This window comes from Cyprinus carpio, chromosome B19 (genome assembly GCF_018340385.1).
Source record: "Cyprinus carpio isolate SPL01 chromosome B19, ASM1834038v1, whole genome shotgun sequence".
In the NCBI taxonomy this organism is placed as follows: Eukaryota; Metazoa; Chordata; class Actinopteri; order Cypriniformes; family Cyprinidae; genus Cyprinus; species Cyprinus carpio.
The window spans coordinates 20,325,345-20,344,669 of NC_056615.1; the positions used below are offsets into that span (position 1 = coordinate 20,325,345).

At 37.5% G+C, this 19,325-nt stretch overlaps 3 protein-coding genes across 8 annotated transcripts in view; all 3 read left to right on the forward strand.

Moving 5' to 3' along the window:
* Positions 1-606: 606 nt before the first annotated feature.
* LOC109111223 (coiled-coil domain-containing protein 106-like) lies at positions 607-2,869 on the forward strand (the record flags this gene model as incomplete). The annotated part of the gene is made up of 4 exons (XM_042745984.1): positions 607-886; positions 961-1,101; positions 1,660-1,866; positions 1,952-2,869. Coding segments are annotated over 4 exons (945 nt in total), but the record flags the coding sequence as incomplete, so codon positions are not given.
* Positions 2,870-3,233: 364 nt separating this feature from the next.
* Positions 3,234-11,379, forward strand: LOC109111222 (splicing factor U2AF 65 kDa subunit). 4 transcript variants are annotated; one of them, XM_042744836.1, is made up of 13 exons: positions 3,236-3,741; positions 4,423-4,443; positions 4,710-4,842; positions 5,192-5,227; positions 6,425-6,531; positions 6,929-7,080; positions 7,462-7,578; positions 7,662-7,800; positions 8,064-8,143; positions 9,122-9,244; positions 9,338-9,424; positions 10,119-10,370; positions 10,556-11,379. In XM_042744836.1, the coding sequence occupies exons 1-13, from the start codon at positions 3,693-3,695 to the stop codon at positions 10,688-10,690; spliced, it is 1,431 nt and encodes a 476-aa protein (XP_042600770.1). In that variant the 5' UTR covers positions 3,236-3,692; the 3' UTR covers positions 10,691-11,379. The 4 variants fall into 4 exon arrangements, with proteins under 4 accessions (XP_042600773.1, XP_042600772.1, XP_042600771.1 ...); XM_042744838.1 differs by lacking the exon at positions 5,192-5,227 and having other exon boundaries at positions 3,235-3,741; XM_042744837.1 differs by lacking the exon at positions 4,423-4,443 and having other exon boundaries at positions 3,235-3,741.
* A 1,688-nt stretch (positions 11,380-13,067) lies between these two features.
* Positions 13,068-19,325, forward strand: part of LOC109083778 (CCR4-NOT transcription complex subunit 3-like) — a 367,831-nt gene continuing 361,573 nt past the window's right edge. The window contains exon 1 of one of the 3 annotated variants that reach the window (XM_042744833.1): positions 13,068-13,220. The gene's annotated coding sequence lies outside the window, so the exon portion shown is untranslated. Of the gene's footprint in view, positions 13,221-13,367; positions 13,456-13,509; positions 13,577-19,325 lie in introns of those variants that run through there. The other 2 variants (XM_042744835.1, XM_042744834.1) reach the window with 2 other exon arrangements.

A 19,325-nucleotide genomic window follows, 5' to 3' on the forward strand; every position in this document is an offset into this window, starting at 1 on the left:
CCTAAACTGAGCAAAAATGAGCAAATTAGCAATTCTAATAGCTTATGTAAATCTACCAAAACTGTATAACAGACTACATACATAAAATGTATATGAATATCCGTTGTCACTATACCTCTCATTAGTATCTCTTAAAATTATATTTAAATGCTGTACAAGTAAACACTCCTCAAAAAACATCTTGTATCATATTTGAACTTAGCACACTTTAACATCATTTTTCTAAAAGATAATGGATATGGATAATTTCAGTTTCTTCAGGCCAAGAAATGTTACTAACAATATGAAAGTTATTCTTACTTTCATAAAGATAAACAGACCACATCCTCAAGGTGAATTGTCAGATTATACTAAAAAAAACTTTTTCTGCAAGGTTTTAATTGTGTTGATCATTTAGAGACCTTAAAATGTAGGTTTAAGGAGGTCTACCACTTTGGACCAGCAAAAAGCCAGTTTGGACCTAAACCCAGCGACCATACAAGTCAGATTTGTCTTTTTCCTGGTGACAGGTTTGAAGAATGAAGATGGGTATGAAATTTCCATCCCCTTGGAGGACAGCAGCCTGGATGATTCTGATTTCTGTAATCAAAACGACCACACCTGTGATGTGGCCACATTGTAACATGTTTGATTATCACAGTTGAGGTCTACACTGTAGTATGTTTAAATGCTTCTGCAGAGTCAGTGTCAGGTCAGATTCCTCCTTGCAGTCCATACCTTCTGATTACCAGCCTCCAAGCTCAACTGCAGATTTCTCTGGAAAAAAACTCCTGGCTTCAAAAACGCATCGAAGATCTGGAGGAGGAGAGGGACTTCCTGCGCTGCCAACTTGACAGATTTATTTTCACCACCAAGAGTCAGGAGAGCAATGGCACGACGGGAAAGGGTACGCTTGTGCAAAGTAGTGTCTTGTAATGTAAAAATCCAATTTTATGAAGTGTTATCTTTATTTAATTTAAGAAACTCTATCAGAGGCTGAGCCGCAACCCACCACTCTGAAGCCACCCACCCAGAAGACAGCTATTCCTTCCCCATCATCCATGATGACACGCTCTGGAAAAATCGCACAACACAACAAGAAGCACAGCAGAAATAACAGCTAATTGTTTTTTTTTTGTTGTTGTTGTTGTTATTGTTATTGTTTTTAGACCTACTTACTTCTTCTTTTTTTAATCAATATGTGTTCAAAATCAGTTGCACCAACCTCACTATTGCATTCTTTATCTTTAACAGTATTATTTTAATATGAAAATAATATAGTTTTGGTAGTATTTTGCATTAGATTTTATCTTTATATTTTCATATTTGAATTGAACAAAACAATTTTGTTTTGTTATTTTCAAACATATTTATCTACGTAGTTTAATATATCTATTAATCTTTAGTTTATTTGGTTTTAGTTATTTTAGTAGTTTAACTTAAACTTAATGAAAACAAGAAATGTTACCATGGTGGAAATAAAAATATTTGTAAATATTTTTATTTCAGTTAATGTTTATATTGAATAGTGAAATTTTTTTTATGGTTTTAGTGTTACTTTAGTGAACAATAATAACTCTATAATAAAAACTGATCTGCAATGAAAATTTAGTTTAAATTGTAAAGGTGTTTTTTTTTTTTTTTTTTTTTTTTTTTTTTTTTGCTTTTTATTTACCTCAGATCAAGAAGATGAGGAGGTGACTGAGGAGGAAGAGTATATAGCAGAGGAAGACTTTGTGGAAGAGGAGCAGGTTGTTACAGATGATGATGGGGATGATTCAGATAGTAAAAGCTCACGTAAGAGCCGTTCAGGAAGGCAGAATGGCCAGAGAGGTGTGAAAAGACGACGTGTTTTCTGTATTGCACGAAGCATGGAAAGACAAAGAGGTGAGTTGTTGTTTTCGGTTTCTATAAATTTCAAAGCAACTCTCTATATTTAATAAATATCTAATAACTGCAATTTTGTTCACAGTTAAAGACCCTGCAGGTGTTCTTCTTCGTTACAATAAGATCCTTGTCACCTATCAAAAGTTGAAGAGCATGTCAAGAGCATTCCAGGTCCATGGGGTTGACCGAAACACAATCGCCTCCACCACTCCTATTGCTGAAATGCTTTTGGCTGCTCCTGAGAAGGTATCTGAAGTTGGTGAGTTTGATTCCTCCAAGGAAAAGCTTCTGGATTATGCAAGACGCTGCTATAAAGCTCTTGGCGAGAACACTCATGCTAAGGTTCAGGCCTTGAAGAAGAGCAACTTCTTGCTGCCCATTTCATACAGGTTCAGACACTAAATTTCCATAAATGTATTCTTTTTTTTGGGGGGGGGAGCCAGCGCTATTGACATAATGGTTTGGATACTATGGAGTCCATTCGTTGACCTTTTATTGGCTTTTTTTTCCTTCTCTTCTTCTACCTCAATTCTAGATCTACACATCTGGAGTTAAAAACTGTTTAAATCCCAACTCTGTGCCAACTCTGTTAATAAAGAAAATTCTTCAAAATGTGTAGATTCCAAGAATGGCTTGTTTGACCAAACGTAAAGGGAGAAGAATATTTGTGAAATAAATAGTCAACCACTGTATGTAAAGGGTTACCTTTTCTTATTTTGTAGATATGCTTAAGTTACATATACTGTAAAGTTTGGAAACTCTGTCCTTCAATGAAAGCGACTTTGTCTTGTTTGAGTTCATAATTTGGTGATCACGCAAGGTACTACTTTTCTACTTACTGTGTTTACATTATTGAAATCTCTAGGTTTGAAGTGTACTGCTGTCTCAGTAAATGACTTATTCTGACAAATCATTTCAGACTCCACAAAAGAAGCCTTTGTTTAAAAAATACAAACCCATCATTATTTGTTGTAATGTGGGACTATTTAAGCACTTTGTTGTTATTGACAATGGCGAAATTTTTTTTTATATAAATTCAAAGTGTGTGATATTGGAGACATTGGTTTTTTTTCCATGCTTTTGTGTGCCGGTCCTGCTCAGGAGGTTACAAGGAAAAGTCAAAACTCTGAGATTGTTTATTGATTTAAAATATTATTTACGAGAAACTGTTGTTCACCACATTCCTTACTAGTTCATGGTATGCCTATAAGATTAAAGTATAATGCATTTTCAACATGAGCTCCACTATATAGTTTTTAAATAGGAATACGTGTAATCTAAAATAATCAAAGCTAAAATGACTTGTGGATGATAAGTGGACGGAAATTGAAAAACGCTTCTCTCCAGGCCTGTAGGGGACGCAAGGCGCCAAAGCTCTTGTTCAGAGGGACATTTGTTCGGTGAAGAAACGATCAGCGCATCCGCCAACGCGGAGTAAGCGGTTAGCTTCTTTGGCCGAGACGAGCTAGACTTCAGCAGAGTCAATAATGACAAATAACAGCGTTTGACTATCAGGGAATATATCTGAAGAGCAAATCATTACATATAGGCGATTTAATCATCTATATTGCCGACGCAAACCGTTTATTTTCCTGCATCCCGCACCGGTTTAAGTTAGCATTAGCAGCTAACAACCATCCGAAGCAACGCGTTTATTTCCCTCTGCACGAAACTTGCGTGTCTCGGAAAGCTCTATATGCTGGTGTTACATCTTAAAACATCTATATTTTTATAGTCCGTCCCTTGAAATTGCGCGTGACCGAGAAAGCTTATTTATAAGTGTAAGAGTGTTAACTGAAGTTTCTGCTTCAGATCAAAACACCAGGATGTCTGATTTTGATGAATTTGAGAGACAGCTTTCTGAAAACAAACAAGGTGAGTATAAATGTTCATTATTGACTGCCCTGAGCAGTAATCACTTGCATAACATCGTAATAACTAAACGTGGTGTCTGTTGTGAGTATAAAGTCACATGTTGATGCTTACGGTAACAAAACTCATTCTACACTTGAATTATATTGTTGTTTTATGCTAACCTATAAAGAAAAGAGATCTAAGAAGCTGTAAATATGCATAAACATTTGAAAGTTGGTAATTGTTGGTATTTACTGATTCGATACTTATTTAAATTATGCAAAGTTGTTTGGATTTAAAGGGGTCAACAACAGCTTAACGTACTTATAAAATGTGTTATACTCTTATAATGTTTTGTAATCACAATTAAATTTTTTAAAACATACATTTACAATAAGTGCTGAGAGGGTTTTATATGTGAAAATTGTCCTAGAAATTAAATGTAGTTTAAAGCTTTGACTTTTTGTAACTTTAGTATTGTTGTCAGGTCACCGGTCATTAGTGACACATTTTGTATTCTGTTTGTAGGATTTATAAGACGTTTGCTATAAGTTGCATTAACTTTCTCTTTCCCTCCAGTTCGCAGCATTTGTTCTGTTGTTTTCCTGTTTATTATTATGAATCTGCTTTGAAACAATCTGTGTTGTATAAAGTCCTATATAAATTAAAATTATTTAACCTCTCTCATTCTCTTCCACACAGGTGACAGTCTAAACGGTCATGGTGGGTATCCCAGAATGATTTGTAGAAAAGCATGCACAACCTGTCTTCTTCCTTTCCATCTAATCTTCCTTTTTTCCTCCAGATACTCACTGTGAAAACTGAAAAGCTGCGTAATATCTCTCTACTTTCTTTAATTCTGCAGCTGGATTGGGCTGCTTCTTCTTTTTCCTTTTCTTTCCTTTCTTCTCTTTGCTTCAGGAACCTGCAGCTTTGTCTGACGTTTTTGCATGCTCATGTTTTGCATGTTTGTCTTCATTCTATCTCAGAGCGGGACAAAGAGAACCGTCACCGGCGACGCAGCCCATCACGCAGCCGCAGTCGAGAGAGGAAAAGGAGAAGCAGAGAGAGGAGAAGTAGGGAACGCCGCAGTGACAGCAAGGACCACCGCCATAGACGCAGGTTAGAGTTGTTGTCAGGCTCATTGATGAGGATGGTCCAGCACAGAGTGAGAGCTTTATGCCTGTTGATGTAAATGCATATATAAACATCTGATTTTCTGAAGTTATTGAAGCCTTGCAAGCAGAATAAAATCTTATTGTTGAGCCCTGTTGTAATAGATTACAATATGAGTCCCTTGATGCTCTGAATGTAAAACTGAAGTGGTGCACAGTAATCAAGAATAAGGCAAGTTACCCAGTTAAATCATTAGTCCAGCTCTTAAACCTCATCCAGTTGTTTATGTACGTGGTTTAAGCTACTGCAAAGTAGCTACATGGATGTCAAACCCTGTTCTTAAATGTCATTTCAGTGATCATACTCAGAACCATCCCCAAGAAAATGTCAGGTAATACTGCAGTTGGCCTGACCTGACCCCGTTTTGTCATGTTTTTTTTTTTTTACATCTTAAAAATTTGTGTTGTGACTTTTTGAAGGCATTTGTCAGATGAATTACTACTATAATTTCTGTGTTAAAGGAATAGTTCACCCAAAAATGAATATATGATAATAATAAAAAAAAAATCCTCACCTTCAGGACATGTAGGAGAAGATGTAGATGAGTTTGTTTCATCATCAAAACAGATTTCGAAAAAAGTGTTCATCTGTGGATCCTCTGTAGTGAATGGGTGCCGTCAGAATGAGAGTCCAAACAGCTGATTGAAAATATCACAATAATCCACACAACTCTGGTCCATCAATTAAAGTCTAGTAAAGTGAAAAGCAAAATAGGAGTCCTCAAATTCATAATATTGCTTTCTCCAGTGAAAATGTCTTCTCATCTGAATCATGAGAGAAATATGCACAGATCAAGCACTGTTTATAAGTGGAAAATTGTCCAAAACAAATATGTTGGTGGATTTTGATGTAAGAGGACAACAGGAGATGGTCTTTTCACTGGAGGAAGCATTATTATGGACTATATTTTGCTCAATAATGGATTTGTTTCTTACAAACATGCAGCTTTTTGCTTCAAAAGCTGATATTGGTTGGATGGAGTCATCATGGAGTCAAACAGCTGATAAAAACTCACAATAATCCACAAGTAAACCCTTGTGGATTATTGTGAGGTTTTTATCAGCTGTTTGGACTCTCATTCTGATGGCACCCATTCACTGCAGAGGATCCTTTGGTAAGCAAATGATGCAATGCTAATTTTCCCAAAATCTGTTCCAATGAAGAGACAAACTCATCTACATCTTGGATGGCCTGAGGCTAAGTAAATTTAAGCCAGTTTGAATTTGTGAACTGTTCTTTTAAAGGCCTTCTCTGTGTGTGGTATTAGTGTGTTAGGTAAAATCTTTTTAATCAGTGCTAGTCGTAACAATTATAGGTTATTATTATCTAGGTTTTTTTATTTTTATGCTTTTGATTTCTCTACTTTTCACTAGGATTTTAAGGCATAATATAAAATATAATAAAATGTCTTAGCTCTGTCAGATAAAAATTCATCCTTATCATATTCTTGAACATTTAATATACCAGTTAAATACAAATTAATTAACTTCAGTACTTTTCTTTTTCTCTCTGCCTTTCTGTAAATCAGCCGTTCTCCTCAACGGGAGAAAAAGAAGATAAAAATTAAGAAGTACTGGGATGTACCACCTCCTGGCTTTGAACATGTTACACCCATGCAGTACAAGGCAATGCAAGGTGAGGGACATGACATAAAACACTACCCTGTGTCCATTTAGAGTATGATACCGGTTGCAGTGATTCACAGAAATGTGTAGAAGGCTCTATAAATGACTGTTTAAAAAAATGATGCTTTTAAAATGACCTTTTATTATTTCTTAGTAGGATTTTTAAATTGCTTTCTATAATCATGCTATATATTATCAAATTAACATTTTTTTTGTTTGTTTTTTTACTTATATCACCCACACCTATCACTAAGTATGATTTATTCTGTTTCTTGCTTTTTGTGTTTATTGTATTTATTTATTTTGGTTCAGTTTTTTTTTTCTACAAACATTTCCTGATAATAACAATATAATTTAATCATTCGTGTTTTGTTGTTAAGCAGTTATGTTCTCTGTCTCTCCGTCAGCTGCTGGTCAGATCCCAGCTACTGCTTTGCTGCCCACCATGACGCCAGACGGCCTGGCAGTAACGCCGACCCCGGTACCTGTAGTGGGCAGTCAGATGACTCGCCAGGCTCGCAGACTTTACGTTGGCAACATCCCATTTGGCATCACAGAGGTGTTAAACGAACACTATTCACATACTAGAATTTCTCTGCAGGGCTTTAAAGAACAGATCCACATAGAGGACACTGGCACGATTAGATGTATTATGCAGAAGCATATTGTATATTAAATTGTGCATTCTCATTTCCTCTGTTTTTACATTTAGATTGCACTTGCTCACTTATGAAACTTATAATTTAATAATACTGTAAAATGTAGGGTTTAGAAAATCTTATTTAATCTAATTTAAAGTTGTTTCTTATTTTAGACAAACTATAAATAGTGTACACTTTAACATATACCATTTTAATAATTTATTGTTCACAACATGAAATTAAATACCTGTATGTTATGAAACTTTTTCTATAGCTCAATCATAATTCTTCTTCCTCAGGAATCTATGATGGACTTCTTCAATGCCCAGATGAGACTCGGCGGTCTGACTCAGGCCCCAGGAAACGCTGTCCTCGCCGTCCAGATTAACCAGGACAAGAACTTTGCTTTCCTTGAGGTGAGAAATTCCTGTGTTCACTGACAGAGGCTTATATTGCTAATGAATAGGTAAGCTGGGTTCTTACTATTCTCCTCCTTCAGTTCCGATCGGTGGATGAGACCACGCAGGCCATGGCATTCGATGGCATCATCTTCCAGGCGCAGAGTTTAAAGATTCGCCGGCCACATGACTATCAGCCGTTACCTGGCATGAGCGAGAACCCCAGCGTATATGTCCCGGGTACACAGACTTTACATTTCCCTCTGAGATCTCAGATCACAAGAAACATGACATTTTCCTTTGATTTCAAATAGCTTCAGCATATGTTTGTATTAGATTTGCATTTCTAGGTGAATAAATTTTATTTAAACTCGACCCTAAGAAAATTAGCCTGTTACCAGGCTGTTATTTCTATTCTCTTGATTTCAACCCTCTCATTTTGTTCTTTATTTTCTTCTGCCAGTGAGTTGTCTGTTAATGGCTGTTCTCTCTCTGCTCCACAGGTGTGGTGTCCACTGTTGTACCAGACTCTATTCACAAGCTTTTCATTGGTGGTTTGCCAAACTATCTCAATGACGACCAGGTTGGTTACAAATGGTTTCTAGTAGAAAGTCTATATAACATGCATATTGTATCAGAGCATATTTTAGCAAATTTTATTAAGCCGTTTTAGATAAAAAGCCTAATATACCATGAAAACATATGTTTACTTTTTATTGTAAAGAATTTTTTTTTTTTTATTAAATCTAAACCAGTAGTTTTTAACCATGGGAACCGAGGCCCCTTAAGGGGCTTTAGGAAACTTTCATGGGGCCTCAAGATGCTTTAAAATAATTTATTCCTATTTTAATTCACCCTTCTTTGGAGAGCCAACATTCCCCTGGTTTTAGAAAACCTGGATATGAAAAGTAGCCTGATGTTAATTCTAGACCTGTAAATGGTCATGGTAATTAATAAAATATTAAAATGCCATGGACAGTTTTATAATGAATATAAATTGTTCTTGTGAATAAAAAATATATATATTTTAAATCCGTACTCTTAATTCTTATCCAGTAGATCATGAACAACTGGAAAAATCATGGGGCCTTCAAATATTGTTGTGGACAATGTGGGGCCTTGGGGTCATAAAGGTTGAAATTGAAAATCAATGAACTAAACTGCAGAAAATAGAGTAAGTTAGAGTAAGTTACATTGAAAAAATGAGCTAGTAGGATAGATTGCATTATTCCTAAACATCATAAGAGCTAACAGTAATATGTGGTAACTTTTGTCCAGATTGTGCTTGTCTTGGCTATATGTATTCTCTTCAGTCCCACATGAGAAATGAGCAGCAATGGTTAATTAAAAAAAAAAAGTAGCTAATTATTTGTGTGGCACAGGTTGATACATGCTTATTTGACACAAGCAAACTCACAGCAGAAAATGGTAATGGAAAAGCTTAAATTTTTTTGGCACAAAAACCCATTAATAACGTTTTTACGAAACTCTTTTCTGTTGCCTTTTCCTGATTATGTTAGGTGTGATATAGCAATTTGAACTGATTTCTTTATGTCCTCAGGTTAAAGAGTTGTTAACTTCTTTTGGACCTCTCAAAGCCTTTAATTTGGTTAAGGACAGTGCTACCGGCCTCTCAAAGGGCTACGCTTTCTGTGAATATGTGGATGTTAACATCAATGATCAGGTGAGTTGGCATGGTTTGATTTTCCACGGTATCCATGGATTTTAATGTCCTTTGGCCCACTTTAACAGTTAATCTCTTAATAATTTTTTCCAGGCTATTGCAGGACTGAATGGTATGCAGTTAGCAGATAAGAAGCTGCTGGTTCAGAGGGCAAGTGTAGGAGCCAAAAATGCCACAATGGTGAGCATGGAGTCCAACTTCAAATATTTTGTATATTATTTTAAAACATAAATTCAAAATAGTCCCTTTTTAATTTCTTAATACACTGCTGCTAAAAAGTTTGTGGTCAGTAAAATTTGTTTGTTTTTGAAAGTCTGATGCTCACTAAGGCCACATATATTTGATTAAAAATACTGTTTAAAAAAAAACTGCTTTCTATTTTTTTCTGTTATATTTTTGTCTTTTTTTTCTGTAATCTAAAGCTGAATTTCAGGTGCCATTACTCTTCAGTCTTCAGTGTCAAATTATCTTTTAGAAATCATTTATATGCTGATTTGCTGCACAAGAAACATTTATTATTAGCAATATTGAAAACTAATGTGCTGCTTAATGTTTTTGTGAATTTTTGATAAATATTAAGTAAAAAAAAAAAAAACATTTATTTGAAGTATTTATAACAATATAAATGTCTTTACTGTCACTTCTGAGCAGTTTAATGCATCTTTTCTGAACAAAGTTTAAATTTCCTTCTTTAAAAAAATTACTCACCCAAAACCTTTGAAAGGTAGTGTATATATTCCTGGTCTCATCTGTGCGTGTTGTTCCAAAAAAAGTCTTTAATCAAAGTGTAGCACTTCCTAGGAAAAACCTTGATAGTGAGCTCATTATTTTAAATGAGAGTCTTTCTTTTTTTCCTTTCACTAACCCTTTGTAGACAAGTATAAATGAGATTCCAGTGACGTTGCAAGTGCCGGGGCTGATGACGAACCCCATGATGCAGATGGGCGGTATTCCCACCGAGGTCCTGTGCCTGATGAACATGGTGGCTCCAGAGGAGCTCCTGGACGATGAGGAGTACGAGGAGATAGTTGAGGACGTCAAAGAAGAGTGCTCCAAATACGGCCAGGTCAAGAGCATAGAGATTCCCCGGCCTGTCGATGGCCTTGAGGTCCCTGGAACCGGCAAGGTAAGCTTTACCAAACCAGCTCAAGTGATGGATGGGGGCCATCGATTTGGTCAAACTCTGCGGTTCTTCAGCCCTTATGTAGGTGCTGATTAAAGCACTTTGACTTCGAACCCTCCAGCAATGAACATCTGGTAGCGCTACACAAACATACACAATCCAACTCATGATCTGTTTTATTTTTCCAGATCTTTGTGGAGTTCACAACTGTTTTTGACTCCCAGAAAGCCATGCAGGCCTTAACGGGGAGAAAGTTCGCCAACCGGGTGGTGGTGACCAAGTACTGCGATCCAGATGCTTACCACCGCCGAGACTTCTGGTAGACGAAGAGAGCAAGAAAAATAGGATGGAGGAGTAGAAGCTTTGTGATAATATCTCATAAAAAGAGAGAGAAATTGACAAAAGGGGGAACATTTGTTTTGTACTCTTTAAAGAAAAAAAGCCAAAAGGTGAATGTTCTGTTTTTTTTTTTCTGGCTGAGATGATTTGTGAGCAATTATGGGAGGGCTTTTGCTTTCATTTGTATTTTAAGAACATTAGCCGGAGATATTCTGTCATACCTATTCTGTTAATAAAATTACTATTTTTTAATTGTATACTGAGACCATCAGAGAAGACGAAGTAACTATTGATACCCAACCAAATGTCCTTATTAGCCAGGTAATTCAAATGAAAACATATTTCATTCTCTTACCTTGGTTTTTATCTCTTTTTATTTCTCATTTGAATATCCCACTGTGACAGACCCTTCTCGGAAGTCATTCGTCTTCTCTGTTGGCCAACTCACCACGTCTCCCTCCCATTTTGTAGCTTTTTGCAGTTCATATCTCCAGGTATTAGACTGTCCCAGTTTTTGTCTGGTTTTGTTCTTAAACTTAGTCTCTTCCGTACATATCACCAACCCATTAGATGGTGATGGCATTTTTGTCCAGTGTGGCACCTTTTCTGTATGTGTGATGTTTTTCTTCAGTATAATAGGCCACTTTTGATAATAAAACTCTTGGAAGTATGATCAGTTGTGAATCTGGTTGTCATTGATTTGCGAGACGCTGCATGCTACTCTGTTAAGAAGCAATATGTTGCATTTTTGTACTTTATTTTTGGCCGGTCACATGCCTGCTTTTTAAACTGAACCAATATTTTCTTCATCTAGGTTCTAATTATAAATATTTAAGCTGCTTATTGCTTCTTACATAGTACGGCACTATCAGACTTGTATATTTGCTGATTTATTCAAATAGAACTATGACCATTTAGTGAATGCTAATACCTGAAATCAGTAAATGGAAAAATACACTCATGTACCACAAGTGTCTATAATCAATGACAGATTGTTGAATGTTTCTTATTTAAGGGCTATGTAGTGTTACTTTTTCCAAAGCCACTGAAGTTTGTGGAGGCCGTGATTGCTTCATCATAGTCTCTCAGCTTGTTATAGGACTTCCAATTAAACTGGGATGTATTGAGATGCCGTGGAGGGACTGTGGTAGTTGTTTAACTGGTTTTATGAAGTCTTTTGTGAATCTGAACCAAAGTACACTTCTTTCTCCCTCTCTTTCTCTATGTAAAGCTGAAGGGTTTATCACTGCCGTGCAGCAACATGCTGCAAACACCAGTTTTTATGTTTATGTGCATTTAATTCTACTCTAATCATGTTTGTTGTGGTGTTAACAAGCGTGTTTGGTAGAAACCTGAATAGGCCTATTGTGTGTTTTTATGTCAGCCTGAACAATTATGTTCATAGTGTGTTGATAATGTCTGTTTCGGTCTCAATCTCTGTTCATTGAATAAGTTTGGTAATGTCTTGATTTTCTCATGCAAACAGTAGTAAAAGTCTTTTACAATCAACAGTCTTTTAATGGAATAGTTTCATTTAAAAAGCATCTTATTTGAGAAAGTTGCTCATTTTTTCTACATTTTAATTTTTATTCCTTTTTTAACATAGCTCGAATTTTACTTCACTTTTAGTACATTAACTTATTTCAAATTAGCATTTCTGTTTTTTTGTTGGTTTTTCGGCTAGCATTTACATTTTCTTTTTCCTTTAACAATAACAATGTTGAAGATTTGAAATTCGTGTTAATGTGCATGTCAGAGGAATCTGGTGTGTTACTAATTAATAACAGTAAATAATTAAAGGTAAATATATTTGGTGTATATATATAATTATCTTTAAGACTAAATATTTTTGAATTCATTAAAGCAGATCTGTTGTGCTATGGAGTTTGCATTTTATTCACTTTTGTGGACTTCGTAGTAGATGTGTAACAATCGTGACTGATACTTTTAAGTAACTGCGCAGCACCTACAAATGTTGGTCCAAATTATTTCACAGGTTTTCCCAGTCTCATGAGGTTTCATATTGTTAAATCTCATCAGTTTCCCAAGCAAGCTGTTTACAAGTATCACTGCACTGATGGTGAGCAACATGTTCGATTCTAAAACCTGCTCTGAAATTACGCTTTCTTTTACTACTTACAGAATAGTACTTACTAGGCCATATAATAAGTCGGAAAATTTCAAGACATCCCGGTACACCTTTAACCTCTCTGTATACACCAACCATGAGTCGCTATGCACGGAAGCTGTCAAGCACTGTGAGTAGATCGACAGCTCCTCTAATCCAATGAGAGAAAAGAACTGATGGCTGGTACCCAATGGCGTTTCAGTGGGCGGGGCCACAAACTCAAGCGCACCAGCGGAGGAGGTGTTCCTGGCTGCCATCTTTGAAGCGAGAAGTGATTGTTTGGCGAATAGAAATAATAGGAAATAAAAATAGAGCGTGAAAAGTTGGGGCATTGTGGTGGGACTGAAGGGGTTATTAAAAGGAAGAGCGAAACTCAGGAAAATCAGGTAAAACATCCTCGCAGCGTGGGAGCGTCACTCCATTTACGTGCAGCTTTTTTTTTCTTTTCCTTTCCAATTTGTGTACCAGCCAAAAAAAAAAAAAAGATCGAGCCGGTCGCGTTCACTACAGGCTCGCGAGCTGCTTGCTGGACCGGAGCTTTCTAGCTCCTCTGAAGTGTTAATATTATCGCAACAGTGTCTCAGCACGTAGAAAAAGTAGAGTGAGTGCAAATTAAGTTGGGTAAGAAGATATAAAAGAAGCCACATGCATGGAAGGACAGTGGCAGTCTCTGGTTTCATATTCCTACAATATTATTTAGTAAAATCCAGCTTGCTCTAAATGAGATGGTATCACCACGACTGTGAGTTCTGTGTTTACTTTAAACTGTTAACATATCTGATGGAGGCTCAGCTCTCGAATTGCCAGCTGTTGTGTTTGCACGCGCTACATTGTTGCGAGAACTCAATGGATGCGCGCGACTGTGTGTCAGAGGATTGCAGCTGTCATCCAGGCTGTTTATATTATTTTATAAAATTATCAGGACGGTGTTGGATGAATAGCAATTTTTGATGCATAATTAGCGTTCAGCTTCAGTCACACATGTACTAACTAGTCATTATGGGAGTGCATGAATGCATGAAATCATGTCTTTCTTCATTGTGGCATATGAGGCTGATGCGTCTTCCTCCGTGTAGTTAGAAATCTGTCTGATAAAATAGTTAGATATAGATCGAGATGTATCGTTTTTCTGCCGTTGTAATAATTTAATTTGACATTTGTTGTGTCATTGTTGTCTAATTTGTCTCATGCCTTTTAAACATGTGTTTGCATTGCATGTTTTCACTGACCAGGAGCAGGTTAAGTCAAAAGGCAGTTTTGTTGGTATTTTGTCAATCACCAAATCCTTTCCGTATGCACTGTAGCTTGTCTTAGCTTTGACAGTGCAGTGTTGGAGAAATTTGTATGTGATAGTCCTTTAAAAGGACCTAAGGGGCTATTTAATCATGTATGAATCCAGGCTTCAAAGTATTATTCTTGCTGTCATGTGCCTTAACATCAAAACCTTGTTTATTTACTGAAGAAACATAACCTAACATTAAAGCTGCAAGCAGCGATGAACGGGCCCTCGCACCCGGGCTCACCACCACCGGGTGGCTTTTGTAAAACAGCGAACGGCCAGATATATGCATTTAATGTGGTAAATATAATAGGAATATGTCAAAGTCATATATATGTGCCAGTCTTCCTGCTGCCAGCTGGTGGCGCTATGACTATAACGGGATTTTGTCATGAAGATTTCTTCAGTCCAGCACTTTTATCAAGCATATGAAATTTAGTGCAGATTGAACATGGAATGTTTAAGTTAGTATAAAGCATGTTGTGTCCTATTGCCAACAGGTGGCGCTATGATTATAACTGAACACTGGCCTTTAGATATCTTCAGGCCATGACTCTTATCAAATATTTGAAGTTTGGTGCAGATTGGACATTGCATGTTTAAGTTAGTGTAAAAGAAACCATTTCTTGTTGCCAGCAGGTGGCGCTATGATTATAGTGGAATATTGACCTTCAGATGTGTTCAGGCCAAGACTCTTTTCGAACATGTGAAGTTTGGGGAAGATCGGACGTCTTATGCCTGAGTTACAACAACTTCTATTCCCATGGCGAGACATCAAACTTTGTCATGGCGCCATGGCCACACCCTTTAATAAAACCTCAAGGTGTTCACAATTTAACATCGCAAAGGCCTTTAGATTAGATTGACCAAAAAAAATTATAAAATGTCATAAAATATCTAGGAGTAGTTTGTTACGGCGTAAAACATGTCACTTCCTGTTGCCAGCAGGTGGCGCTATGGCGATATCTGAATATTGGCATGTAGATATATTCAGGTCAGGAGTCTTCTCAAACATGTGAAGTTTGAGGCAGATTGGACATTGCATGTCTGAGTTATAGCAACTTCCTTTCTCATGGCGAAACATCGAAATTTGTAAGGCCGCCACAGACACGCCCTTAAACGAAACCTCAAGATCTTCGCAATTTAACATCACAAAGGCCTTAAGATTACACTGACAAAGTTTGGTGTTGATCTGAATAAATCTCCAGGAGGAGTTCGTTAAAGTACAACCCCTGAAAATTGGCAAAAACGACACAAATTTTGCAGAGAAAATTCAAAATAACTGACTTCCTGTTGGGATTCGAATTTCGTACCAAGAGACCTTTTTTGTAGGTATTGGTGTGTTACATGTGTGTACCGATTTTTGTCCATGTACGTGAAACGTAGCTCGAGGCGCACTCCGTTGAAAATGTATAGGTGGCGCTATCGAGGCATTTTGCCACACCCAATGGAATATTGGCCATCAGATGTGTTCAGGCCAGGACTCTTATCGAACATGTGAAGTTTGGGCAAGATTGGACATTTTATGCCTGAGTTACAATAACTTTTAATCCCATGGCGAGACATCGAACTTTGTGACGGCGCCATGGACACGCCCTTTAACGAAAACTCAAGATCTTCACAATTTAACATCGCACAGGCCTTTAGAATAGAGTGACTGAAAAAAAAAAAATTATGTCATAAAATTTCTCGGGGTACTTTGTTACAGTGTAAAATATGTCACTTCCTGTTGCCAGTAGGTGGCGCTATGACTATAACTGAATATGGGCATATCAATCTGTTCAGGTCAGGAGTCTTATCAAACATGTGAAGTTTGTGGCAGATTGGACATTGTATGTCTGAGTTATAGCAACTTCATTTTCCATGGCGAATCATCGAAATTCGTCAGGCCGCCACGGACACGCCCTTCAACGAAAACTCAAGATCTTCGCAATTTAACATCGCAAAGGCCTTTAGATTAGGCATACCAAATTTGGTGTTGATCTGAATAAATCTCTAGGAGGAGTTCGTTAAAATACAAGGCATGCAAATGACAAAAATGATGCAAAATTTGCTCATAAAATTAAAATAACCGACTTCCTGTTGGGTTTCGGATATTGCTCCAAGAGTCTTTTTTTGTAGGTACTGATGCTTTACATATGTGTGCCAATTTTCCTGCATGTACATGAAACACAGCTCGAGGGCTGTTGATTTTTTTTACGGTAGGTGGCGCTGTCGAGCCATTTTGCCACACCCTCTTCTGAAACCTATATCAGACGTAAATTTTCACCAGGTCTGACGCGTGTGCAAAGTTTCAGGACTTTTCGAGCATGTTTAGGCTCTCAAAAATGCGATTCATTTTGGAGAAAAAGAAGAAGAATAATAATAATAATTAAAGCTGCAAGCAGCGATGAACGGGCCCTCGCACCCGGGCTCACCGCCAGCGGGTGGCTTTAGTAAAACAGCGAACTGCGAGAAATATGCGTTTAATGTGGTAAATATAAGAGAAATATGTCAAAGTCATTTATATGTGCCAATCTTCCTGCTGTCAGCTGGTGGCGCTATGACTATAACTCAATTTTAGCATGTAGATTTCTTCAGTCCAGCACTTTTATCAAGCCTATGAAATTTGGTGCAGATTGAACATGGAATGTTTGATTTAGTATAAAGCATTAGGTGTCCTATTGCCAACAGGTGGCGCTATGATTATAACTGAATATTGGCCTTTAGATATCTTCAGGCCATGACTCTTTCCAAATATTTGAAGTTTGGTGCAGATTGGACATTGCATGTTTAAGTTAGTGTAAAAGAAACCATTTCTTGTTGCCAGCAGGTGGCGCTATGATTATAGTGGAATATTGACCTTCAGATGTGTTCAGGCCAAGACTCTTTTCGAACATGTGAAGTTTGGGGAAGATCGGACGTCTTATGCCTGAGTTACAACAACTTCTATTCCCATGGCGAGACATCAAACTTTGTCATGGCGCCATGGCCACACCTTTTAATGAAACCTCAAGATGTTCACAATTTAACATCGCAAAGGCCTTTAGATTAAACTGACCAAAAAAATTATAAAATGTCATAAAATATCTAGGAGTAGTTTGTTACGGCGTAAAACATGTCACTTCCTGTTGCCAGCAGGTGGCGCTATAGCGATATCTGAATATTGGCATGTAGATATATTCAGGTCAGGAGTCTTCTCAAACATGTGAAGTTTGGGGCAGATTGGACATTGCATGTCTGAGTTATAGCAACTTCCTTTCTCATGGCGAAACATCGAATTTGTAAGGCCGCCACAGACACGCCCTTAAACGAAACCTCAAGATCTTCGCAATTTAACATCGCAATGGCCTTTAGATTACACTGACAAAGTTTGGTGTTGATCTGAATATATCTCTAGGAGGAGTTCGTTAAAGTACAACCCCTGAAAATGGCAAAAACTACACAAATTTTGCAGAGAAAATTCAAAAAAAACTGACTTCCTGTTGGGATTCGAATTTCGTACCAAGAGACTTTTTTGTAGGTATTGGTGTGTTACATGTGTGTACCGATTTTTGTACATGTACGTGAAACGTAGCTCGAGGCGCACTCCGTTGAAAATGTATAGGTGGCGCTATCGAGGCATTTTGCCACACCCAATGGAATATTGGCCTTCAGATGTGTTCAGGCCAGGACTCTTATCGAACATGTGAAGTTTGGGCAAGATCGGACATTTTATGCCTGAGTTACAATAACTTTTATTCCCATGGCGAGACATCGAACTTTGTGACGGCGCCATGGACACGCCCTTTAACGAAAACTCAAGATCTTCACAATTTAACATCGCACAGGCCTTTAGAATAGAGTGACTGAAAAAAAAAAAAATTATGTCATAAAATTTCTCGGGGTACTTTGTTACAGTGTAAAATATGTCACTTCCTGTTGCCAGTAGGTGGCGCTATGACTATAACTGAATATGGGCATATCAATCTGTTCAGGTCAGGAGTCTTATCAAACATGTGAAGTTTGTGGCAGATTGGACATTGTATGTCTGAGTTATAGCAACTTCATTTTCCATGGCGAATCATCAAAATTTGTCAGGCCGCCACGGACACGCCCTTCAACGAAAAACTCAAGATCTTCGCAATTTAACATCGCAAAGGCCTTTAGATTAGGCATACCAAATTTGGTGTTGATCTGAATAAATCTCTAGGAGGAGTTCGTTAAAATACAAGGCATGCAAATGACAAAAATGATGCAAAATTTGCTCATAAAAATCAAAAATAACCGACTTCCTGTTGGGTTTCGGATATTGCTCCAAGAGTCTTTTTTGTAGGTACTGATGCTTTACATATGTGTGCCAATTTTCGTGCATGTACGTGAAACACAGCTCGAGGGCTGTTGATTTTTTTTACGGTAGGTGGCGCTGTCGAGCCATTTTGCCACACCCCTCTTCTGAAACCTATATCAGACGTAAATTTTCACCAGGTCTGACGCGTGTGCAAAGTTTCAGGACTTTTCGAGCATGTTTAGGCCCTCAAAAATGCGATTCATTTTGGAGAAGAAGAAGAAGAATAATAATAATAATAATAAACAAAGCAGATACAATAGGGTCCTCACACCATCGGTGCTCGGGCCCTAATAATAAACGAAGCAACAAGCAACGAACAACCCCCCCCACCCACCCTCACCAACAACCAGGGGGTGGCTTTTGTAAAACAGCGAAGGGCGAGATATATGCGTTTAATGTGGTAAATATAAAAGAAATATGTCAAAGTCATTTATATGTGCCAATCTTCCTGCTGCCAGCTGGTGGCGCTATGACTATAACTGGATTTCAGCATGTACATTTCTCAGTGCAGCACTTTTATCAAGCATATGAAATTTAGTGCAGATTGAACATGGAATGTATGAGTTAGTATAAGGCATGGGGTGTCCTATTGCCAACAGGTGGCGCTATGATTATAACTGAATATTGGCCTTTAGATATCTTCAGGCCATGACTCTTTCCAAATATTTGAAGTTTGGTGCAGATTGGACATTGCATGTTTAAGTTAGTGTAAAACAAGCCATTTCCTGTTGCCAGCAGGTGGCGCTATGTTTATAGTGGAATATTGACCTTCAGATGTGTTCATGCCAAGACTCTTTTCGAACATGTGAAGTTTGGGGAAGATCGGACATCTTATGCCTGAGTTACAACAACTTCTATTCCCATGGCGAGACATCGAACTTTGTCATGGCGCCATGGCCACAC